This window comes from Morone saxatilis, unplaced genomic scaffold (genome assembly GCF_004916995.1).
Source record: "Morone saxatilis isolate NCDOM2014 unplaced genomic scaffold, NCSU_SB_2.0 Contig9, whole genome shotgun sequence".
Taxonomy (NCBI): domain Eukaryota; kingdom Metazoa; phylum Chordata; class Actinopteri; family Moronidae; genus Morone; species Morone saxatilis.
Genome location: NW_023340268.1, coordinates 15630631 through 15657966, shown reverse-complemented (window position 1 = coordinate 15657966; position 27336 = coordinate 15630631). Strand labels below are relative to the sequence as shown.

Here is a 27336-nt window from a genome sequence, read left to right as displayed (position 1 = left end):
CCCCCCTCCACTCCCACCTATCCTGCTACCACCCTCCTCCCTCCCCTCTCTGTGTCTCCCATTCTTTTCCCCCGCTTCCTCCCTACCTTTACCTCTTACTCACTCGCAGCAGTGGGTCACTCTCATTATCTTCTTTCACTCCATGTCCATTTGTACCTTACTACTTTTTTTTTATTAACTCTCCCACCCCCTTCTCTATTGTAAGGAAAGCATTACATTGGTTGCGTTTGTTTGTACGAGTGAGTGTCTTTGTGTAGTATGCCTTATACAATAGCCCCATATACCGTAGGCCATGAAAATGCTTTGCCCATTGCACACTAGTTGTAGCAAAAGAGGGCATTTTGGATACTTTATGGCCTCAGAAAACTGTTTATATTAATTTTGTGGAACTGATTCATACAAAGGTTAGATAAGTCAACTCGATTGGTCAACAGGAAATGGATTAGAAGAGTCTACCACCACGCTAGCAGTTCTATGAGGCTGCTTTGGAGCTAAATGCCAGTGTCGGCATGCTAGCGCGGTCACAATGACAACGCTAACACTCTGACGTATAGCAGCAGTTGACCACGTTCAGCGTCTTAGTTTAGGGTGCTAGCATGCTAACTTTTGCTAATTAGCACTATAGACAAAGTAGAGCTGGAGCTGATGGGAAGCGAATTAGTTTTGTACCAAAGTACTGAACAAATTAAAAAAATAGGCTGCTACAATCAATATTTTTCTATTAACAACGGACCATGTATATGTGAAAGGACTTCCTCGACACCACAGGTAATTATCACCTGGAGCGTTGTTCATAGATGCAGCAAGCAGCTGTTCCTGGCAGACAGGGAAGAAGCTAGTGGAGCATTAAGCAGTTAAAGAGCCAGATATTTCCCTCAGGAGTTGGTAAAGACCAAAAACAGCTAAATATGAATGTGGTGAATATGAAACCTGAATTCATTATCCACACAAGTGTACAGAAATACAACTATAAATTATTGCTAATGTAGCTACATATTGGCTAGATGTGTAAATAATCACACACCCCAGCAACCTCTTCCCTACGAGGCTTTACGGAGGTGTAACAACATTACGTTCCTTCCGTCTTTGCTTTCGAGTCCTGACATGAAAAGGTAAACATACTTTAGGTTGTTTCAGGCATTTGTACAAGAGACAGCTGTTTGAATTTAGTTTACCATTGTGGATATTCATAATGGCTCTTGTAGTATAGCATTTCTTGCAGTGTATTGCATAGTCCCTGTAGGCTGTGGAAATGCTATGCCCCCTGTGAAATGCTGAATAATTCTTGAAAAGATGGCATTTTCAAAATGCAAGCTATTTACCTTTGGCCCTCATACGCTCCTTTGGTCCCCACACAGGTACAAGCATACACAGTAGGCCGGCTGCACAGGCTGTGCCCATGCAGAGATTTTATATATGTTGCTAATGTAGCGTTCCTGCTACTCAGTTGCCTATTTTGCTGTCATGGCACTAGGTAAATGTTGCCTGCGATATGCTTCAACTGAATCAATTCAGCAGAACCCTTGAGGGTTTCAACTTGACAGGCTCTGGCTTCAGTGGCCTCAAGACAAACCATAAGTCTCCTGTCAGTGTGTGACAACCTGGAGGGCTGACATAGCGACTTAAAATGTAAAGTCATCATATCAAGTGCTGGCCTTAACCTCAGGTATTTTTTTTAAAAAAAAATTTTACATAGTATTTGAGGATTGTACTGCTTGTTAAAGAAAAATGTTGAGTATCTGCCACAAAATAAAAGTCTAATCCAACACAAGGTTCTATATTAAAGCCAGCAGCTACAACTACACTATATCTATATATACTATACAGTTTAATAATTACCAAGTAAATCTGTCCTCAGTGCACTCACATGCAGTTATTATGCATCTTCAGCCAGAGAAACACAGCTAAATCACTCCCCCTGTTTACTCTCTTATCATCTCCCTTGTCACTAACTCACCTTCAATTAATGCGACAAGGGATCCAAAGATTCTAATGCAATTCCACACAGAGTCCCTCATAAATTTTAGCAACCCTCATCTTTTAATTACAGTTGACAAGTGCAAGATATTTGCATACTGTAACCTTGTAACCTTGCTTCATTTGGGGCAGGCCTTGTTTTCCTTCTCCACACTGTCTCCAGTTAAGTTATAATAAGTTAAAATATGAGCTGCCATCTTAACGCACCTCAGTCATCCATATCGTCCTTTCACCATCAAATTAAGCACTCTGGCTATTAATACTCTAAATAATAGACTCAGCTGTGAGATTTCTCCATTCTGATAAGGCGCCTGTAAGCACTAATGACAGCGAAGGAAACAGATTCAATTTATCTCAAGTAGGCCCAATCGTTTCAAGAGAATGACTAGGCCAAAAGCAGGTAAAATAAGCTTTGAGAAATCCTTTAAAGCAGAAGCAGAGATCACCTCACACATCGTCCTTTTGAGAGAATTGCTTTGATACAGTAATTGGCTTATAAATGAGTCACAGAAGCGCAGAAGGCACCCGACATCTTCTCCATGCCTGCTAGCCAATGTGTGTGTTAGTCTGTGTAATCATCCACACTGACTGGATCAAGGTCACAGGTGCCGTTTGAACCACTCACCTTTTCACTTGCATTACTGGTCACCTGCTTGGTCACATGAATCCAACTGTAGCTATGAACACAAGTTCAAGTTTGAGAGGGGCACTTGAGAACTGTAATCAATTTCCAGTTCAACGCGACTACGACAGCAGCCTCGTCCGCTGACAAAACTGAAGCGAGGAGGTAGAACTCACTTGATTAACTTGAGGCACAAAATGTTAAACTGAATTTTATAAAGCCAATACCTCCTTCAACTGCAAATCCCATGATCCCTATGAGGACTGTGGAGGCAATGAGTCCAGACATATCTGTAGGGTTTTTTGTATTCCCACCGCAGTCATTTTGGGAATTAAGTGGCTTGGTTTATTGTATGGCTTCATGACCTCACTCAATCAACTCCTCTTTCTCCCTCTCTCGCCTCTGTTCCTCTAAAGTAACAACCTCTGTCTTGTGTCTGATAGTGAAGGTCTCTCTGTAGACACACACACACAGCAGGATGCTCACACATACACCACACGGAAATCTCAGAGGCTATAGAAAGTAAACAGGATTAACTGGCTATCCCTCGCTCCACTGTAAACGGCCTGTAATGGCAGCACTGCTTCTAAATCCCTCCATCTCTTTCTCTCCCCCTCTCTCCCTCCTTTTTCTATTAAACATGGAGGTTAATCCTCAACCCCCCTTGTCCCCAGCGCCGTGGCCCAGGATAAGCTGTCAGAGCTGGGCTGCTGATACTCAGCTCTGCTCCAACAGCCACACAGTCTGGACACAGTTACATGAATGTGCTGTTTGGGTGTCTACATGTGCAATTTTGGGCATGCATGTCTGTGTGTGTAAGTGCAAACATCCATACCTACTTGTCTGTGCTTGCATGTCCGGATGTGACTGGAGTTCTTTTTATGTGCTGCCAAATTCAATCTGTCTCTCCCCTCCTTTTTTATACAATCCAATCTCTGCTGGAATAAAAAGCAAGCTCTGGAGGACCCTAAAGCAACAAAGTGCACTCAGCACTGGCCACAACAGCGCCTGACTGAGAGCCACAGACACAAACACACTGACCTATACCTTCCGGTCATCAGCACTGGGTATAATGGTGGTAGGGGACTGAATGATAATCAACAAACTCTTCACAGATGTCAAAAAAGTCAATGTGTGTCCCTCCTAGTCCTCTTTCACTCAACGCGGCCGACCTGCTTGCTGTGGAGAGGGAAAAGTCAATACTGTGCAGTTGGAAGAGGAGTCACAGGAACCAGAAATAGCGCCTGGAATGACCCATTCAGCTTATAGGTCGCAGCCAGTGTGTGTTTTCAAATAATGGGAATTAATGTTTCCCCGAGTTCTGTAATAGGTTCTAGACCCCTGTGAAGTAATTCAAGCTTTGAGGGACAAAATAATGAATCACTGCAGTTCCTCACCTGAAGGCCATCAGCTTATTTTGACCCTCTTTACACAAAAGAAGAGGAGGGCGACATCCAGGGGAGGAGAAGAAGGGAATAAAATAATAATTTCTACAATATGGTACAAAGAGGCTTAGACTTACAAGCCAACTGAATATTGAAGATTTATATCATCTAGCTGTCCAGTATGTTCAGCACCTTTAGGCAGAGCATCTAAAATTTAAATCAGTGTCACCCTGTCAGATGTGTCACTGGTGACACAAGTGAGCTGCAACCAAGTTTGGATGGATTAAATGACTTGATCCATGCAAAGTGAAAGTTCAAGGCTGCTGTCACTTGGATGACTCCATCCAGTATGATCCCTTTTTTTCCTAACCTAACATTAACATCCGAGTAATATGCGTTTGTTATCTATTTTACACACCGTTCAAGTGAGTGTACAATGATCCCCTTTAAAAATATGAATCTTTATTGCGTTAGGAGTACAAAGTATCTATTAGTTTTTGCACTTAGCACCTGGCGATGAAGAAGAAGTAGAAGAAGATTAACTTTATTAATCCCCGATGGGGAAATTAATTTTTCACACACACATTGGCCTGAAATACAATCTCACACACACAGGGCTCATAGATATGAAAATATTGAGAGATGGTGGACTGATGGGCTGCCACATAGCGGCGCCCAGGAGGTGAACTGGCACCTCAAATCAAATTAAAAAACAAAAAACAAAAACAAAACCAGCTACCCGTCCACACTCCACACTGTGGTCCATGCTGGATCCAGCAACCGTCCAGTTCCCAAACAGTGTCCCTACAGACTGAGCTACTGCTGTCCCAATTAATTGAAAGATGTGCATGTGTTTTGCACACCGACTGTTCAAGTACTCCAATCAAAATTAACTTGAAGAGACAGGATGCTGAAAGAAACTAAGCATATCTTTACAAATAATTACCACAGAGATGAGAACTTTTTCCTGGCTTTTGTCGTTTCTTTTGGTTTCGCATTGCAGAACCAATCCAAAGTCTTTAGGGCGGTGACGCACTATAGCTCCAGTTTACTTCACTACCAAGGTGAATGGGGGGGAAGGGAAGTGTGTCCTTGAAGTAAGGGTGTACGTTTGTTAGCGGCCACTCTCGCAACTACTTTGCATTTAGAAATCTCCAGACGATTACTAGGCCGGAGATGTCCGATTGTGTGGTATCGCGAGGCTATGACATTGGAGGAGCTTTCTCTGGTGCATTTGGTTCTGGAAGTGACAGTCCAATTAATTTTCTTTAGACAATGTTAAGTGACTCACCGTTGAGGCACTTCCATGGCTTAATGTGCATGCAACAATTTTGTCTGTTTTTTTGTTAAAAGGTACAAACTAATATAGATTAAAAAATGGTGCATTTTGGTGAGAAACATTCAATTTCCAAGCTCCAAATTCTGTTATGTGCACCATTCACAGTGTGCAGAAGCAAAGGGTAATGCTGTTTATGAAACTGATAATAACCATCTGCAGCATTCTGGATTAACAATGTCATGTTCTGTTGCTAACTGCAAGAAAGACGCGTTTTAAATTTGCTCCAGCTCCAACATTAGTGATGACAGAATGGCTACTTCTCCATAGCAATGACAACATAAGGCTCATCCTCTTCTAGTATTTAGTGCCATCCATCAAGTTTAAATAAATTTAAACTGATGCCCATAATGTAAACCTATAGGATCGTTCATTATCTGGGTGAGACTTGTGTTTCTCTGTTGTTGAACACTGAGGACATCAGGGAAAAACTACTTGTGAAACCAGCAGCTCCCTTTCACTTCACACCTCTCAACAACCTACATCACTAAGATATACCGTATGTGCAGCTTAGACTCTGGTCCACCTGGCTTTGTCGTAGGAAACCAAAGAAGGGAAAAAAAGACAGATACTTAGAGAACTTAACACAACAAGCTGTAACAGTGTATGGTAACGGTGCTAACCAAGCAGCAGTACCTATATGCTATATGCTGCCTTTTTTCATTTATAATGCATAGTGTATATAAGGCCAAGGACATTCTTAACATTGATGCGTTTTGAAAAACAGTAATGTACAGCGAGTGCTATATGGGAGCAGAGTTTTACCTTAAGCGGTTACAGTCGTAGATGCCCACATAAGCCCACAGCTCTTTATCTCAGCGACAATGGTTGTTAATGCATTATTACTTAGCACAGACAACAGCTCCTTTCCATCTCCCTATCTCCCTTTCTCTCTTACTCTCTTTCTCTCTCTCTCTCTTAGTTCTGCCTGCCAGCTGAGACCAGACTGCCTTTTCTGTTTGGTTGAACATTTCCTTCCCAAAATCCTCCATTCCTCACAATCACTTTCCATTTCTGTGACACCTGGAGTTACCCTGCAGTGCTTACTTAGGATCTGCTTTGCTGGCTCCATTTTCTAAGCAAACCATTAAGAGGGAGAAAATCACAAGAAAACTCCTATAGATTCTAGCAACAACTATTTATTCTTACTCCCTGTTGATTCACTGTAATCACTCTCCTCATGGGCATTAGGTGCAAGCAAACATGGAGACGAACGAAAAGCCAAGGCTGCAGGGAACATTTTGTGACCACAACAGCCAAGGAGCTGTTGCATGAAGTGAGAACAACAACTGAAAGTGTTAACAAGGTGAAAAGAACGGTGAAGAAAGTGATAAAAGCAGGGTGCTAAGGAGGAGGAGAAGGAAAGCTGAGAAGAAGACAAATCAACTGAAAATATGGCTAAGAAGAAAAAAGGGTTCAAGAAAGTGGGTATAAATATTAAATTGGGTTAGATGTGCGTTGAAGGAAAGTATGAAATCCATGGGGTGACGATGTGGGGTGTTACAATTAATGAATTCGGATCTGTTGGATAGAGAGAGTGGCTGTGAGTGGAAGGTGAACTAAGAGCTGTCTGGTCTTTGGATGTCCATTAGTGCAACACAGGAGCACTGGTCAATGAATTAGAACAGGCATTATCCCGAACTGCTAAAAAGCCTTCTTTAATCATGTCAAACACACACTGGAAGCCATGTGAACTATTCATAGAAACGCAGGTTGTGTGCTGCAGGCGGAATCACACACATGCAGACTCAATAAAATCTCTTTCTTTCTCCCGATGCCTCTTCTCTCTCCCATCACATGGAAGCAGCTCGCCGAACAACTTGACCATTGCTAGGTTTAAAACTGAAATAACATGGAAAGTGACAGCCAAACAACATACGATTAAACAAGCAAAGACGAACTGATCACAACAGCTTTTTATACAATGTTGAACACTGACGGCACTGCTCAGTCTGCACCCATTACCATTACCACAACCATTATCTCTCCATAAAGAACAATAAATCACAACCGCAACAGCCTGTTGTAGCTTACAGTAAAATCCAACTGACAGGGACGTCATCTAAATCCATACTACGGTTACTCATCAGCTTACTGACCTGGCCCCTGGTAGTAGTTGCCTTGTTAGCCCCCCCAAGTCCCACAGAGCACATCAGGCTATGCATTAGTGACTCACCGGGTCTTTAGCTTGCTGCGCTAACACTGCGTAGGTGGATATCCTGCTGCACAGGCATTTGGTGTGGACAGTGGTTGACGCGAGCGTTTGGCAGCCTTCTGTGCCCCAGTTTTCTGCGCCAGCTTCCCTGGAGGTGGGGAGAAGCACATGGGATATAAACAGTGACTGTGAGACAAATACACACAAAATAAACTGTCACATGACTAAACACGTTTAGGCTATAGGGAGTTCCAGCTCTGAGGGGGTAGGGGTTGAAAGAGAGACAGAAAGTTTCAGAGGGTAGACTTTTTTTTCACCATCAAGTTCACCAAGTTCCCCCATTCATGCTATAGGTTTAATATGCAGTGATCACCACTCACGCACACTGACAGGCTCTTTTACTCCGCTGGCATTAGAAGCCAATGTCACCTCACTTGTTCTCGAGTCCGTGTTTAGCACCCTAAGCGCTTTCTTTCTCATTTTGTTATGTCTTTTCTTCTTTGTATTCCATCTCCTCTTTTCTTTGGAAAAAGACCCTATGAGACTTGAGGCCTTGTGGACAAATGAAAAGGGTTGCATCAGGTAACAGTTAACAAAGACTAGTGCGGCCTTAAATGGTGGATGGTGATTATTCAGCACTAAATTTCTTCGACACGCAACAAGTTAGTGGGGAAGAGAGTGCCCAGAATCTCATACAATAGGACCTTGTACACTTCATTACCCTACATCTTCCTTCACCCCGTACCCCTTTACCCCCCTCCATTTCCCTCTAAATGCCCTCAATAGAAGGTTGAGTGCAGAGGTCGATCAGTTTTAACTGATTCTGACTGAATTAATTACCCTCATGTTTAACCCCGGATATACTTCTATTCTAGCCACCAGAGACAGGTGAAGACATTACTGGAGTTGTAAAAGCAAATACAGAGATGTTCTTCAGACTTCATGACTGATGTGTAAATAGGTAGCAAGACAATCTACTTTTCACAATGAGTAATGAAATCCTACACGAACACACTATTGTAACAGTTTGGAGTATTTTATATGAAGAATTGCTGTATTTTTCTTACAAATAACACCTTGTTTGTTTATGTAACATTTCTCGTTGAATATTTGAGAAAGTCTTTGCTTTAAGGTATTAAAAACGCATTCGGTGACTGGTGTTTGTCAGAGGAGGCACATGCTGACTCCTTATGTCAACCAACTTTTGGCAGTAATTACGAAGCTCATTTATGTTGGACTGGAAATTTTGCAGCTGAGAAACACAGAAGTATTTTGTTGCTGTTTTCATACACAGAAGACACATTATATTTGTTAATTTTGTTCTTTCCTGTATAAAGATTTGTAGAGCACAAAAGATGAAATGTAATCATATTGCAGACAGCACGGTGTAGACTGTTCTTTCACCGCTAATGCTGTACTGGAGAACGTAATTACCTCCTCTCAAGCTAATAGCAATGAGCACCCTCAACAGCGGATGGAGAGAAAATGTAATAAAGTGTTTCCCATATAAGGGCTTCACCATATCAGGATTTACATAAGATTTGCAATCTTCATATCGCTCAATAAACTGAAAATATATGATCTTTGACTGGCAACATTGTATATCTGAGCATCGTTTACATCTCGAGGGAAGGCTTTGGTGACAGTTTGACTTCATGAGAAATGATAAGCTGGCTTGTTGCTTGGTGTATTTATGGTATCCTATGGAACAGTTTGGATTTTTACCCTGCCTCTAGGGAAATAACAGACAGATTAGAATCTACCAAAAAAGAATTTCCAAGATACCCTCCCTCTACATATAACCTAAATATAATAAATACTCCTGGGCTACTTCCCTAACTGAGATACAGTACATACTACATGTACCTGTAATATGGGGAGACGCCACAAGTAAAAATATCACATATTATGGTCTTTTTCATCATCATCATTGCACCAAATCTGCCACAAACCACACACTGGAGACATAAAAGCATCAAACTGAGGGTCTTTCCTTGCAAACATTTACCAGCACCTCCTGCTCTATGTTGTATGCTGTGCACATATGTCCCTCCTTATTTCACTAAACACTTTTTCTTTAATGTAACAATGAACACTTTTTTTGATGTAACAGTGAACTTCAAACCACTGAAAATCTATTTTTAACTCTTGTACCTTTTGTGCTTTTATTCTGAAAATCACAAGCGCAACCAGAAGTCTTGTTTTAATGCTACACGCACACGTCTACTCATCAGAAATCAAGTAGTGGGTGAGCATAGACTGAATGAACAAATAACTTGACTTAAAATAACAACGGAAAAAAAACATATTCATATTGCGAATGAATTCTTCTGCTGTCAATCAAATTAAGCAGACGAGCGGTAAAAACATACACGAACCACACACCAATGACAACATGTTAACGATGGCACTGCTGTACAGTGCCATCGTTAACATGTTGTACATCACTCAAAACTTCATATGCTTCTGCTATGACAGGCCACTCAAACATGATCAGTGTGGACTAAAATGACAAGAAGGTATCAACAAATGTATATCTGAAGGAATATAAGCACACACACACACTCATAAACACGCACAGCGACACTCAATCCATAATGTCAGTAATGAGATGTGAGTACAATTCCCCGATGATCATTATCTGCACACACTTCAAAGACGGAAGATCGGAAAAAACGAGTCACAGCAGAGAAGCCTGGAGACAGCTTGACAGGTAGCAACATGGCAAGCGGCTCTGTGTGTTTCTGTGTGTGCGTCAGAGAGACATGAGAGAATGACGAGAATAGAGTCTATGTGCACTTGTTACTTTGTATGAAGAAATCCCCCAAAGTGTGTACACTTTTGGGTTACATATAAATTTCCTATTTTACAAAACATGTGGAATCGACTGTGCTTACAAAAGATTCATCTGACGCTACACATATCCATGAATAGAAAACATGCAAGTTTTCTGTGTGAACTGCCAAGAGATGTCAAGTAAAGGATTTACAAATGGCTTCGTTCACACAAGTAAAACACAGCCATATGGACGCTGACTACACATGCATTAATGATTGTGTGTTAAATGGATAGATAGGAGAAAATGTTGCGTACCTAATTACACATGACTTATAGTATGGCTGATGCCGTTCATTTACTGACACCAACGGTCTAACTACATGTAGCACAGACACACACATATCAAGTATTCTATGCCAGTCTGGTAGCAAAGAGGATGTTGATGTAATGAGAAACTGTCTGACAGCTCACAACGGGGGGGCGCTGAAGATAACATCAACACACACGTGCAAATGCACATTATCTGTGACCTCTTTGTTTTAGCTGCTGAATTTTAAGCTTAATTGACTGCTGACCCTCATCTGGTTTAGCTGGATTGGATTGCTGGTATTGATGTCTTTCAGCACAAAACGCCGGCTTTGATTCACCCACAAACTTGCAACAAACCCTGACTTTGTTATTGTAGATCCACTACAGCTACTGATACACACTACTGCTGCGGGCCCCGCTGTGCTCATAGAAGTATTAGATTACCAGTTGGGCTTAGCTGGCGAGGAAAGATTAAAAGGACATGGCTTTTGTTTTACTTTTGTTATAGCATTTGAATGTGCCTGGAGCCGCCGGCGACTTCTGTTATCGTAGAAAACAGGTACCAGATGTACAAATAGGTGTACGTATCAGTATAGCTGGTTTATAGGCTATGGATCCCAAATGTATACTGCAAAGATATCAACCTGGCACTATGTAAACAAATGTTAAGATGTGTAAATATGCATAACACCATCCAGATTGCTAGCCTTGCGATAATCGATACATCTGTTGTTTGGTCTTGACTTTGACAAAGAATAAAGTTCTATTTAATGGATGTTAGAGTTGGCTTCTTTTTGACAGGTAGTTATCCCTGAGTGCATAAGGGGATTACAAAGTTTGCTTTGATCAACCTCAGCCAAAACCATATATATCATATATACTCAACCTGACTAAGAGTCTACAGCAACACTAGCAGCTCTGTGAGGCTGTACTTGCTCACAAGGACAATGCTAACATGCTGATGTTTAGTGGGTGTAATATTTACCATTTCCATCATATTAGTTTAAAATGTGTTGATAGGCTAGCATTTTCTAATTAGCACCAAACACAAGTACTGCAGACTCTAGAATGTCAATAGTTTTGCAGGTATTTGGTGATAAAACAAAGTATTATCCAACTTCTGACCTGATGATACAAACTAGATGAAAAGGTAAGGTTTCACCAAAAATATTACAATTCATCCTGTTGGGAACATAAATGTCTGTACAAATGTTTCTGTCAGTCTACATTGTAAATTTTGAAAACAATAAAAAATTAAAACTCTGACCTAGATGAAAAGTCAGGGGGTCATGAAAGAAAAAAAATTGCGGGCAATCCAAATTTTAGTCTGGTCCAAACTGTGTCACACTAAAAAGAATGCTGTGCTTGTGATGAAATCTACAGCGCTTAAGTATTATTTCTCAACACTGAGTGACCACTGCAACATGTTACAATGCTTTCCAATTTGTTCCCTAATTGAAAGTAGAATGATCTTGCAGCTGTTAAGAAAAATAGAAAAAAATACTTCCTGAACAACAGCATAAATTGACCTTTTATGTCTACTGAGAATAAATTGGCACCAACTCTTGACTGAAAGGGCAGCGCTATGAAAGCCAATTGTACCCTGTTAAGAAAAAAAAAAAAAAAGGTTCAACATGCTTTGAATTCTTAAAACTGAAGGGCTTGATGCAAGGATTTGATGCAGCTGTATGGAAGTAAAGTCCCTGAAAAGCAACAACTACATCTGCCTAGCACATACACATGAATGGTGACATGTTGCCAACGTCTCCCATCCAAAGCAATCTTTTATCCTCAGCAGGCAAAGATGACATAATGTGGGTAAAATAAAGTGGCAGAGAATGGAGAGAGAGGTGTCCACATTAAGCCTCACAACAGAGGAGCTAACATACTGTATGCAGGCAACATTCAATATCTAGTCACTGCTAAGCATTTAAACCAGTTTTACATGGGGAAATGTTGTCCTACATAGCTGTCACCGATGTAATGAGGATTAACATTATCAGCTAATTTTAGCTGCTGGCAAAACACTGTCAAAACTGATTTATGAGATGACTGTAGCCAAAAAATATAGTTTAGTAGTGAAATTGCATGCTCAGTGTCCATTGCTCAGTTTCTCATTGCTCAGTTTCTGGCAAAATGTGCATTCAAATTTGTGTCATCAGTGGTCAGACAAGCAAGGCAATTACACAGGAGAAAAAAATAGAAATGTGCGAGGGATAAGGCAAACAGCGATAAGAGCGGAGAGATGAAGAAAGCGTTGAGGGATGACAGAAGAATTTCACAGATAGATGGAAATCGAAAGCATGTAAATGACAGAAAGTTGTATCCTCATTACACAGAGGATACTTTCAAGTCAAATTGCTATAAAGTCTTTAGAAGACCGTATAGGAACAGGTTTAATGACACTGTGAAGTCACGCTACAGATACTGTACAACCTGATGTTTTAATGTGCTTTTTGGAGAAGACTAGTATAGTCATTGTCTAAAACAGAGAGTTAATAAGTCACAGACAGAAGGACTAGTAAGAACGAGAAGGCTTGTTGTAGTAGGGAGGGATTTTAAGGCTCATGGAGGTGAGTGGCCTCAAGTGGACACAGCTGCACAGATGGCAACGGGTTAAAACTTCAACTACGTTCACATTTATTGCTATGTTTTTATACACAGTTTCTTTTCTCCTTTTTTTTTTAATTCAGAGTGCAGTGTATCATCTCTAAGGGATGCTTACGGTCATAGCTGGAGCCTCGCTGTTTATGTACTAACCGTGCCAGTTTTCTCTCATTGGTACATGGCGTCTGGTGACTTCATGCAATAGGCCTTATGGACATTTTGACACATCACAGTAAAATCAATAATGCCTGAATTCCCATTTAGCTTCTTCAGACTCACTGTCACACTGTTGTGACTTACTGAGACACTTGATGCCATCCCACTTGCTAGCAAAATGACCAAAAAGCATCTCAGTTGCTAACCTTATCCATCCCCTAGTAGCAGAGAGAGTGCAGGAACAGATGGGTTGTTTGGTTGGATATGTTAATGTAGTTTGCCTTACTCATTGATCCTTTTTCTGTCTGAGGCTTGTGCATGTTGGAATATATGGCCCCGACCATGGCTTTGAAATATCAGTAGTCTGACTTTGCTGTGTACTGATAAATCCATAGCCCTGTCTGTGATGAAAAAGTAGTAACTGTGCCTTCTTCTTTAATTCCCAGGCTTCTGTAAGTTTCATCTTGCATCTATAATATTCTAAGATCTATGATATTCTATAAATACTGAATTCTATACTATACTGTAGCCTATATACTATAAAGAAGTGTCACCTTCATGATCAAAGTGACAAGTAACAAGTTATAGTTAGAGGGATCATAGAGACACACTGCTGCCTGAAGTGTTCCTGTTATATTTCTATGATAATTCAGTAGCATCTGTGCTGCTGAAAATACACCCCCAAATCCATGGGGGTTGGTTAACCCTAACCCTACCCCTCCCACTGGGCCATACCCCCTGTTAACACACCTGTGATTTTCCCATCACTGTAGGACAAGTCAAAATATCTGCTGTGAAACAAGTCCTGTTGACATCGTATCTCTGCTTACCTTCAACCTGAGCAGAGGTCTAATCAGCCAAAATAACTGAAAACTCTGAAAGGGTTGACATATTGGACAGTAAGCATATGGCAAGACTTCTTATAAGTTATGCCTGAGTTCCTGCCACCAGGTTCTTGACATATTGTACAGTAGAATGAACAAGATTTCCACTGATAGATTTACAGCCACAAAAATATCTGTTCTGAAATGTCTTGAATTGAACATTTTATATAATTCTGTAATTATTTTCCCATACATGCGAGTGCAACATCATACGTTTTAATCCCCACGTGTCATCTCTATCTGTTTCTCTATATATAACATGAGTCTCCACACTGTTCAATGTGCAATAAATGAGGTAAATCTTTTCAAAAATGATTCCTTGTTTTATATTTATATCTACATTTTTACATTTAAAATGTTATTCTGAATGGATTAAGTGTCTATAACTAAATGCCCAACAATGATATGTCCAATATATATAGGAACCTCTTTGTGATGCCACAAGTTTAGTTTCATGATTCAAACCACAGAAAGAAATACAGAAAGAAATGGGGAAAAAAGTATGGAAGAGAACATCTATTCAGGCTGATGGAATCTATTCCGGTAGACATTACATCCCCGACCGCCAGGGAGCCACAATACACATTCACCAGAGGCAGCGCATATTGGCCTTTTACCCTCAATACAGCTAGAAAGCACTGAAGCAAATCTTCACATGACACAAATCATCTGTACTTACTCAACCCTTCACACCACCTATTATGCAGGACTGACCAGCACACATTTGCAGTACATCAGAGTCTTTGCCACAGTGTAGGCCCCCCATGTGTGCATTTCACTGCATGTGTGTGCATGTGTGTCTGTATGCTTTAAATGTATTTGACCCAGATATTAACTCTGTAGAAACTAAGCTTTCTGCTCTTCCACTGACGGATGTAAAGATGGGTCTTATAACCACAAAAACATGCTGAGATTATCTGAAGCTTGCTGCGATGTTCATGTACACTGTACAGATTGCGTTTCTAAATGTTATCCCTGTTGTAGCGACTTAAACATGAAATATTTATTGATGCGAGTCTCATGCTTTACGGAGTGATTCAGGGAAAAACATCTATATATATATTTGTGTACAAATAAATATGTATTATTTCTCCAGTACATATGACTTCTAGTTCACTTACTTTGCAACTTTTAATTTAATAACGACAAATGTCCTGTCCTTTCTTAATATTTGTCTTTCCTTTGGCTCATGTCACGTGACGTTGTCAAACAAACCCCTAATTCCTGCTTCTTCCCTGATTCTCGTGTGAGGAGGATGCTTCGTCATTGACCTCCACTGCCCCAATCTGCTCTCTGGCATGGCCATGGGCTAATTTATAAGCTTCTTTCACAGGATTATCTTTCTTCCTGGTGTGCAGGCTAGTCAGCGAGCAGGAAAAGCAGAGATACAGGTTTCGGCTACAGTCACAAATGGCCTGCCGCCCTGACTGCCTGCCTTCTGTGTTAATATGGCTCTGAAGAATGTGGCTCCTTCAGAAAATGGATTATTAATCCTCATTCTAAAAAAAGTATGAAAGGGTTTTTTTTTTAGGGTATTTTTGCAACTGGACATTACATCTCATAGAAAAGGGTTTCTCTGAAAACGACACGATTTCTGAGCATCTTATACCAGGGACTAAAAGAAGACTATTAAGGCCCAAGGGACTGCTCATAGAGAGTCTCATAAAGAACTAACACCGTGCCCTCTCAGCATACTTCCAGCAGCACAACAGTAAAGAGGATAATGTGCGAGTCAACAAGATAAGGCAAATACTGCACTCGAGTTTTGGTTACATATAAGATCTTGTAAGGGTGTATTTGCAGCGCAACGAAATTAACACAACAGCCACAAAATGACCTAGAATAGATTTTAGGGGGTATAAATGTTACTTACCCAGTGGGTCTCAAACCCTACAGGTCCAGCAGTGAGGAGGCAATGTATTCCAACTGCCAGAAGAGAGCAAGTCTTCTTTTCCTTTGCTTCTAATCTAAACTTCAAACACTAATCACGACAAATGCTTAACACCATCTTCGGCATTGCCCAACGGAAACAGCATCAGTTCTAAAGGCTACACCCTGGCCGTACAGTGAGATACAGTGCTCCATTCCACACCCACTGATCACATGATGACACAATCAATAACAATAATAGATGAAGTAAAAAAAGACTAACCTCAGAATAAAAAATCCTAAACCGCTTTACATAACCTCATCACCCAAACTAAAAAGGAGAAGTGTGACAAGCCCACAGTTATCCACGAGGTCCAGTAGCAGGAGGAAACAATATATCCGGCTACTTGGAACTGATCTCAACATAGAACAGCTACTTAAAGCCATTAAAAGCGCCTTGACAATGACTGCCCTCAACAAAAAAAAAACCTGAGGCGTATGCCTTGAGAATAAAGGCTACCATGTTAACGTGCTCTCTAAGGACAGCTGTGATAGCGGGGGGAAATGAGCTAAGAGCCTATCCTCGTCTGTATCTCCCAATGTAGGCAGAGCCCATATAAGCCCTACTGGCCGACTCCCTGTTGCCGCACTGACTCGCTGTTTGACACAGTCTTGATCCCTTCTGCTCTGTCAGATGGAAAAGTGGAGCAAGCCCTATCAGCCTTCCACCCCCCTCCTCCTCCTGGTGGCGACACTGTTAAGTGTGTTAGTGTGTGTGTGTTTCTGGTTTAAGTGTATGTCCGTGACGATGAGGAGAGATGGGGAAATATGCACAAGCGCAAATTTTGTAAAGTGGTAAATGAAAGCAAGACATTTCAATCTCAAAAGACAAACCGAAAAATAATCAACCAGCATAATTTTTTATTTTTATTTTTTATTTTTTTTTTACAATTGTACAACCATATCTGTTGGCCTACCTCATAATTCTTTAATAAACTTCCACTGAAGTTCAGAAGCTGCCTTGAAACAAGCTCACTTAGATCACTTGTATAATGTACCTGTGATAGGTATCTGCTGCAGGCTGTAATACTGGCTATTACCTTATATAGATGAACATATGGAGGGCTACTTTAAGACTGAACTTTATGTCTCCTCTGGGATAACATTGTCTGTATAGCATCAAATTCATTGTCCATCCATTTTCTGTACCCACTTTAGGTACTAAGTGAGCTGAAGTATATACCAAAATGCATTGAGCCTGCAAGAGGTGGGGTACACCATGGACAGGATCTATCACAGAGCTAATATATGTGCAGACAAAAATATTTAAAATGGGTAAATTAGAGCTTTCTTAGGGCTTTCTTTCACTTCTTTCTGAACATATGCAAATCTTACCCCCAACTGTTGGTAGTCAAGTTGCATTGTAGGTAATGTAGGTGCCAGGTTTTGGACAATGTAAAAGTGTGTGGAATAAAAAAAGATATTTCTTCTTTAGCGGCATCAACTTTGATCAGTTTTTAGAAAACTGTCCAACATGAGTCTAACAGTGTTATAGAAGTGTAATGCTATCCCAGAGGGATGTATTTTATTCTTTCCATTCATTTACTTGCTTGTTTGGTGCACAAGAGATTAATAGATGGTATATAAAGGACCATAAAACGATGAAAAGTGCCACACGCTTGGTTAAGATCAGAACTTGCTGCTATGCCTTTTTGTAAAATAAATGTGATTACACTTTGGCCAGATTTGTGTCCAGCTAGTTTTTGGCAGAGTGAAGAATATGCCTTTGACTTTTTACTTCATTTAAGGTTGAGACCTGCCAGTGCCAAAAGCTGATAGCGGTGCCAGATCAGTCCAAAGCAAGCCTCAATCTACCGTGTCAGATTGAGGATGTTAGAGCAACTTGTGCCGCACACCAGGAAATGATTACTCTATGGCGGTGGGGGTTGGAATGGGTGCCTAGGTCTTTAACCACTGATCCCTGATCAGGCAGAAGACCACTGGGGATTAGAAATGGGATTAAGTGACCCTCAACCATTCACAAGCTTAGTGCCATCCATCCATCTAAAGAGTCTATTACATTTATCTCTAATTTCTGGGTCATATTTAGTAAAGCATGCTTTAAAATGAGATTGCTCAGTTGCCTGCTCATAATGCATAACATTTGAGCTTTTTCAGTTATATAACAGTATGTTGCTTTTATGATTCCTGGAAATGAAATATGAAATGTATGAGTGATGCATAAATACATTTTTGAGTATGCAATGTACATTCTATAGATGTAAAAATGCAGTTTGTTCTGATTTAAGAATCAGTATAGTACATCTGGGAGTGGCACATTTACAATCTAAAAGGGCCACAGTAATCTATAATGCACCAGACATAAGATAAGTGCTCCTCTGTACGAGTCCGCTTATGTCGGTGTGGGTTCAGGCAGATATCCTATATTGAGGCAGAGTGAGGGTCAAAGCACGGAGAAGCCAGAGGCAAGGTCAGCAACCACATAGCAAAGAGAAGCTGAACACCATCATTCATCATCATTTCTCACAGAAAAGAGAGAGAGAGAGCACAGAAATTAAAGACTTAAAGAAATAACTCAGTGAAGATTCAAGGCAGACAGAAGTGACAACAAAAAAGACTTTCAGCTCCACAGCAAACATTTCAAGAAAATGTGAAAATGTTTACTCTTAATAGATTTGCTTCCGCTGACCTGAGGTCTCAGTTTTGAATCGTGTAAAACTTTTATGAGAGCTAAAGATAACAGTATCTCTTCGAGACGGCAAGGCAAATGAATGAGAGCAGGTTGAGGAGACAGGCACATGGGGGAAGACAGAGAGGGACGGCGAGTGCGGCGATTTGGGTGGGCAGATGGTGCCGACATATGGGCCTGTTAGGGGCAAAATAAATAAATAAACACTCACACATAAATACTGAGATGAACTGTGAGTGCCACAAACTGTTGGCCAACTTAGCCAGCTGAGAGACAACGCAAATGGCGGAGAGCTACCGCTGAAATTGCCTGCAGATTTCTAAGTAGACCACCACTGCTGAAAAACACGCGCAGACAGTTGTGATTGGGATGACAGCAGGCTTTAGAGACTTGAGCCTCGGTGTGATCTCTAATCTCCAAGTAAGTATGTGTACCCATGTGTGCATTGTAACAGTTAAGGGAGAAAGATACACATACAGCTCATCATTTGTTTTTTTAATGTGGTTGCATCTGTGTGCACTAAATTTAGTCTCCATATGTAGGTAATGGCAAAGTTATTTTCTGTCTCTGAGCTGCACTTCTTTCCTGCCGCTGTCTGGTTCAGCTGCTGCTGTGTTTGCTTTCCCTCCACATTGCTATCTATAAATCCTCCACCTCTTGTCTGCCTCCTGCTCAACCTCAAAGCCTGTGGCTCAGTTAGAGAGACAGCCAGGTTGAGAGAGGTGATATCCTCTAGCAAACAAACGGCTGCTTTGTACAGCATGTTCTCTGCCCATATCAACAGCACGCCGCCTGCCCAGCTCCAGTCAAGATTTGCTGCCCAGCACAGACAAGCAAATGGAGGAGGACTGAAAAACCAAAATTGTACAGTCAGTGTAAATATACAGTACATGCTACTTTGGTCCCTGTGCAGTCCCTTTCTGTCCTGCATACACTATACATAATGTATAGATGATAAATTCCATATGCCACCATCGGATTTTTGCAACTAATTCTTGGCTTTTTTAATTTAAGCGCACCAGTTGGCTGGGCTTCCCAGCCTCACACCGTCTCCTAACAGCATCTGTGCTTCCAAATAGCATGTTGTGATGACTCCAGGCTGTTTACACTGAGACGGTCAAGTCTGTGCATTAGCTCAAGATGTAAACAACCCATGGAGATCACGAATAACCAATTCTTGTAAATTTAAGAGAGCAGGAATAGCTGACACGAGCGTCAAAAATAGACTAAATCTTTCACTCATTGACGCTCCTGGCTGCTTATAACAGCCTCAGTAATTATGATGTTTTGTTGCTGGTGCTTGCTGCATGATATTAAAAGATGTATAATTTAACACGCAATCCTTGCATTTCAGTGTGTGTCACATTAACTTAAGTCCTGGTCAGCGAGCGTGCGTTTGTGTGTGAATGCTTCTAAGCGCCTGTGTCTGCTCCCTACTGTGTGTGTCGGCAAACATATTACCTAATCCCTGGTAAACACATTTGGATGATTTCCACATTCCTCCCAGTTTGAGTATGTTTGGTTGGTAGATATCATCGCCACCATGCCACTTTATATTCTGTTTGGCTCTCTGCCCTCGTAATGTCTGTGAATTTAATTTGATTGCAGCTGTAATCTGCCGGCTAGTTAATTGACTTTGCCGAGCTTTGTTCCTCTCCTCTACCTTGATGGAGAGGGGTAGTTTGATAAGTTACAATGTCTTATCCTCTTTGTGCGAACTCGCGGCCACATTGTGTGCTGTGGTCACTGGAGAGTACTCCTCTAGAACTGGATGAACTAATGTGATCTCAAGGGGTAAGATGAGCTGACCAGAACTTTTCTGTCATTCATCTTCTTGTCGCAGCAGACAGGGAGGTCCTACTGCGATGGTCCCAGGACAAATTAGATTCTTATGAAAGCCATTTGATCCGTCAAAGTCAACTCTGTCGCCTAAAAATGATGTTCATATACAACACATCTGTAGTAGCAGATATATTGTAGGAAAAGCAATGCCACCTGGACAGCATTTTTAATTAATTAAATGCTAAACAGATCAATTTCTGCAGTTTGCCTACCCTAGGCCCTAAACCTAACAACATATGCTGCGCTACCTTTAATGCCTACTTCACCTACCCAAGACTTCTTCAATAAAGAACTTGCCAATAAAAGGTAGACATTACATTCACTCTAAAATGAGTAGTGTATTACTGTATTTATTTGGAGAAAGGTTTGCATCTGTGTAGTTATACTGGCATGGGTAGCAGATATGGGCCATTTAAAGATAGTAGCTTGTGATAGTGAAAGTGCAATGAGACCATGGCCTGGAACCAAACCATGGTTTAATGGTTCTGGACACGTCTGACTTTGTTATTGACAAAAAGAGTAATCACTATGTGGGTTAATGGTTAAAAAAGCATGATCAATTGTGCTGGTTTACATTAGGTAGTTCAGTTATGTGGTTTATCTGGTCCACTATACACAGCCAACAAGAGTCAGTGGCCTATATAGAAAAAAAAAGAGAGAACCCATTAGGTAGAAACTAAGGCTTCAGGTCACTGATGGCATAAAGCTGGATCGTTCAAGCTGAACCAAATGTCCACAATGGGATTCTGAATTGCAAATGAAACCTTTAACATGGTGTGAGTGAAGGTAAACACTGAAAAATAGGACTGCAGGTAGAGAGAGAGGTAACCTTGCTCCACTGAGTGATTCTACTTTTGAATTGTCAGCAACACGCAGTGAATGGTGTTTGTTCTCATTGACTAATTTAATTAACAAGAACACAGAGAACTTCATTAGACTGTTTTCAGTTCATTAATAAAATTAATCTCACTGGGCACGACCACACGCAAGATAAACATCAACACACACACTGACAGACATGGGCATTACTGCACTGTACACTGACATGCACACATGAGTGTCAAAATCATTTAGAGTAACTTACGGGTTGCCATAGTCCCAGACAACGCACTGAGGATCCGATGTACCCTGCAAGATATAGGGAGGGGGAGAAAAGGGAGGGATGGGTGGGGGAGAGAAGATAAGCTGTTATTGCCAGTCGAGAGGATGAGTGAGAGAGGGAGGCAGGGAGAAGACAGAAGAGCTCGTTGCCAGAGGAGAAAGAGTGATGCTGCATGGGCGATTGAGAGAGGTAAACAGACAATGAAAGAGAAGGATTGAGACAAACGGCGGGAGGGAGGGATGGAGAAAGAGTCATTGTCAGAGGACAGAGCAGCAAATACCTGCTGCTGCTGCAAAAAGAGAGAGAGAGAGAGACAGAGAAAGAAAAGCCATTTCATGGACAATAATACACAGCAAGTTGGGCTCATAAACATCCAGTAGTGGAAAGGCATTCAAATTCTTTACTTAAGTACAACCACAGTGGGAAGTACTAAAGTAAAAGTAAATAACTATGCAGCAGTAAAATGTACTTAGGTATAACAAGTACTTATTGTGAAGGACTGGCCCTTTCAGAGTGGGTAAAAGCTCACCAAAGTCAAGTCAAGTACTTCATAAAGTCTGACCCTGACCTCTAAACATCCTCATGTGTATTCTAGGAATTTACTAAAAACATGTTAAAAACCTAAATTAGTCACACAGCCTCTCATGACAGTCTAAATGCTGCTGATTTACTTTCAGCTCACTCTTAATCCATCGACTCGCTGGAGCCAAAAGCCGATCACTGGGGTTCGAAAGGCAGGTGAATCATCTGGTAATCAAAGCTCAGTCACGCGTGGTGGCGAGGGAAGACTCGCTATGGCTCAATCAGTGAATCAATCACAGGATCAATAGCTTTAACTGACTCATCACAACTTGTTCCACCGGTGATCTTCAGCGATTTCTGCATTGATTGCTTTTAAAGAATTGTCTGTGCCCTTTCAACCTGCATGGCTCATTTGCTAAGGATTGGATTGAGATTGGTTTTAGGTGAACTTTGGGGCTGTCTGGTCTGGATCAAAGATTCTGTTTTCACATTCACTCCTAAATCATAAAGTGTTAAAGTCTCAAACTGGTGGAGCTTAAAGTACAACCCCAGCCTGAGAGAAACAACTGGCTGATACACTTTCTGGTTCCTTTTAGAATAAGACTGATCGGGCCTCTTGTGTAACTACATCGGGTACCCACAAAAGAGATGCCATTCTTCCACTGGGCGGATGCAGAGGAAAATGGATCCCTCTCTGTAACAGTCTGTTGGCCCTTCCTGAGTCCTGCATTAAGCACTTTGCCTTTGAGCTCCCCCTTATGGTTAAGGGGATTATAGCAGTAATACCACAGCCACACTGTTCTGGCCCCTAAAAAAGGGATGATGTCCACTAAGTAGAGGCACTACTGCCTGAGAAAAAATGAAGAAATTGCATCTTCTTGAGTGAAGAGCAAACTGACGGCCTTTTAAATATCAACACTTTTCACTGAGCAGAAAAGGGAGAGAAGGAGGTGATGCACATTCAAGCACTATGCACTCCGCACTATGAGGATTAGTTCCTCTAAAGGCAAGGTCACCCCTCCTTCTGTGAACTACTGATCTACAAAGAATCAGCGAATTAATCCGGGGGTCTCTGCATGGCTGGATTTGAGAGGACGGGATGATGCAACATTTTTAACCACGAGATCAGAGGCTAGGTGACACAGATTGATGGATGACAGCGCTTTGTTCTGCCTCACACGTGGGCCGCTGCCATCACCGACACTAGATGTCCCAGGGCGTGCATTAGCACAGCGGGCTCTCTTAGCATTCAACTATCAATCAGCGGGCATCGTGCCTGACTGTGCGCTACAGCGGGAGTGACATCCGTGTACTCCCACGATGTCTGCCTCCTCTTTAGTGCCGATACGTCGCATAATGACAACGTCTGCTCGACTGATGCCTCTCAAAGGGAGCACCGCGTGTCTGATTCTAACAGCCGCATTTATTGACGGTAATAATGGTGTCTACCTTAATAGCTCTGTGTTCATTTTTCTCTCAAAAAGAACAGCCATTAACTTGAAGGCATTCACAACCAGGTGGTAACCATTTGGTGGTAAAATGCTTAAGCTAATCAGATGAAATGAGCTACTGTAACAGAACAAGACCACCCAGGCTCAGGGAGTCTTAAAAGCCTTCCACATCATATCAAAGATTATAGATTCAGAAAATGAAATGGAGCAACCTGGATGTTGCTTTTTGACTGATGAAAGTAAACTAGATTACAGTGAAATTACCAGAAAGGCTCATGGCTGATTTTCGTAAAGCTAACCAGAGCTGCCTTTTATAATTGGAAAGGCTAGCTGAAGGATAGATGGAGGTGGGGGCGGGGGAGGTGCGGGGTAACTTGGCATCTGTTCTACTGTAAGGACACAGAGCTTTCTGGCCTTGTGCTTCTTACTCACCATTAAAGACATGCGCACACTTTGACACCGGGGACATATGTAGGGAGTCTGACTGGAGCAGATGTCTGCTCAGTGAAGACATGACCGTGCACAGACACCCCTATGCCCCCCCTTTGAGAGTGAAGCCTGAGGCAGCTGTTGGCACGGCACTGCTTCAGCAGGCCAAGGTCGACACCTACTGCAGTTGAAGACCATGACAAGAGACCTTGCTCTCCCTTGCACTTCCTTGTCTTCTCTGGTTCCCATACTGTAGCTCAGCATATGCTGCCCAATGTAGTTCATGGCAAGCGTAGGAATGATGAACAAAGGTTAACACCGCCTTCGAAGTAAAAATAATTCTGTGTGCATCTAGATAGTTGTAGGGCATTATTGGGAAGTAGTTCCACCTAATCTGATCAAACTTGTTTAGCTTTCTTTTTGCAGTGCAGTTTGGTTGTATTCTACACCTCAATAGTGTAGAAAAAAGCTCCACCTTCTTGGGTAATAAGCTTATTTGCTTTTTTGCCTAGAGTAAGAAGAAAAGATTGATATCACTCATATCTGTACATTAAATAAGAAAGTACAGCCAGCAGCAGGTAAGTGTATTTCTAAAAATGTTGAAAAACAGCTTTAATCTTACTGGTATTTCACAGCAATTATTTTCATGATAAAAAATACATTATTCTTTTGTCTTTTATTTTGCTTTTAGCATTTGCTAAAAACCTAAATTAATTTCAAGTAGCAATTATAAATATGTGTGGCCATGATTAAGACCATGAACACTGGTTGCATTTCAAATGAAACCAAATTAATATTATGCTAATCACTCATTCTGTATCTTCTGTAATATCATGTATTATTTTTTATATGGCAAAGATATATTAATTAATGTAGTTTTAATTAATTGTATTCATCACTTTATTAAATCAAATATTTTTCTTCTTTAGCTGTGGGTGAACTTCTTCCCTGCACTTAAGACCTGGACTGGGGGCATGGAGTTTCAAAGATGTTGGCATTTAACAGGCAGGAAAGGTCTAATGAAAGACACGATTCAGTTGCTTTTTGGGAAATGTAGGATTATGTGCTTTTCTGCTGCTTGGCCCATACAAAGGAACAGAAAGTCAGGATCTCTCAGTATGTGCTGCACTGATTTTCACCATGCATTTTTAAATCCAACTCTTGTGAAGCGTAATCGTAAATAGCAGGAGTACCCCTCTAAGCAGGATGATAATGGCTCACAAACACTAGTCGAAAGGTATGCATATATGCATGCGCCCTTCACATTGCTGTTCGAGCCCAGTACTGTACTCGGCGCTGGAGAAATTTCTGTCCTCAGCAGGAGCCTCCGGTTAGTCCAGAGCAGCATGCTAGGATCAGCATTAAGACATTATCCTTGAGACAGTGTGTGCAACCTGCAGTACCTCTGCTGTGCCAAAAGTGTTAAAAAGCAGAATAATAGGTAGATAAAAGATAGAGGCATATAAAGGAAATGCTATAATTAAGTAATGAATCAGTGGTTTAAAGCAGGGAGATGGAGTGGTGGTGGATGAAGAATGAATACAAAGTCTTTATAATGAAACACTGTGCAATAATTTAGACCCTCAGGTCCTGGTTGAGACAGCAAGGGACTGATTTCATTGGAAGATTTTAATATGTGTATATTTATGTGTGTGTGTGTGTGTGTGTGTGTGTTTGTGTTGTCTGGAGAGAACCATTAAATATTCAACATTATTTTCAAAACTGTGCCCACCTTTATACAGAAGAATGGCTAATGAAACCCACATCTTATTGAGGTCGTGAAGAGTGCCTCTCATTAAACTTGCACTTAGTCCTTTCCACTGAAGACACCCCACCAGTCGTTTATAATAACACACTCCACTGTAATATAAACTGAATAGGTACCAAGAGACGCTGCGTTATAAGGAAGTCAAAAAGGTCTGCATTTATTCAGGCAATTCACAGAGCACTATGGCGCTTTATAGCATGCAGCACTTTCTCTTTCATCTGAACTCAGGAAACATGGGTCAGCTGGGAGAAAAGAAATCCTTTAAAGCAAAAAAAAAATTTATTTTCTTGGCCAAAGCTTGCTCAATATACAAGTAGGCTACATAATGAAAAATGCATACCCTTGCATTGGAAAATGCCTCATATGGAATAATTTACATTTTTGTTGCATGTAACACACTTTGATATACTCTAAAAATAAGTGGTTTTCTGGTGGTTGGAGGTTACACACGTACAAAACCATAGAGCGGTTGGGAAACTTTAGATGATGAAAATAAAAGAGTAATGTTCTCCAGTGTGAAGAAAATTTCAGATTAAAAAAATAATAAAATCTTACATTAATAAGCGGTGACAGCTCCACCACCACCATGGGCTCACTGGGTTGCGGTTCAGGCCGTACCGTCACTGTCAGGATCTTGGAGTTGATTACCGCAGGGGGCCTGCAGAGAAACAAGCAATCAAACATAAAAGAGTGTTATTGTGTATGAACAGCACTGCACATTCAAGTTCAAATTGTCTTTCTGAGTTTGAAAAAAGTGGAATATGATGGTGAGTCGCTTTCTTTTGCTGTTTGTCAAACACACAGACACATACATCCAAAAACACTCAGAAACAGACACACACAGCCAATGCCCTGCCATGCTTTTGATGGTTTTTGAATGTGTTTGCAAAAAATAAATACACACATAAATAAATAAACATATAAATAAAAATCCTAATGAGAAAGGGAGAAATCCAGAGCCAGCGCATAAGTTAGAAGAGCACACAGCACCTATTAGCATTCAGCAGAGCTACAGGGAGAAAAGGGTTTCAACAGATCCAGCTCATCCACAACCAAGAGCACTGACCTGAATAAATGGGCCCAGGGCCAGCACAAACACCACATCATAGTGGCCTTTTGACAAACTCCTGATTTCTCCTAACTTCCACTTTTGCAAGTTCTATGCAAGTTTCAAGACCCATTAGGCCCGCACCCATTCCAAGCCCACTGTACAATTCCAAAAATACATCGACAATGAAATAGAAAGGAAAAAACATCTAGGGAAATGTACTTTTTTGGAGATCCAAGACATTTGTCTGATAACTAGGCAGACACAGGGAGAGGAGGGAAGTAATAAGAGACACTATAAGAGAGAAGACAGATGGAGAATTGGAGGTTGGAATTAGATGGAGAGAAGAAGCCAAAGAATAAAGGGCACAGAAATAGGGAGGTAGT

The 27336-nt window shown here is 41.2% G+C and overlaps 1 protein-coding gene across 1 annotated transcript in view; it reads right to left on the bottom strand.

Annotated features, from left to right (window-relative positions):
* The window catches only part of adgrb2 (adhesion G protein-coupled receptor B2), a 150324-nt gene that overhangs the window by 58997 nt on the left and 63991 nt on the right, over positions 1-27336 (bottom strand). The window contains exons 13-15 of the mRNA XM_035681617.1: positions 26458-26560; positions 21715-21758; positions 7497-7623 (exon numbers count right to left, since the gene is read on the bottom strand). Of these exons, the coding sequence (XP_035537510.1) occupies positions 7497-7623; positions 21715-21758; positions 26458-26560 (274 nt within the window). The remainder of the gene's footprint in view (positions 1-7496; positions 7624-21714; positions 21759-26457; positions 26561-27336) is intronic.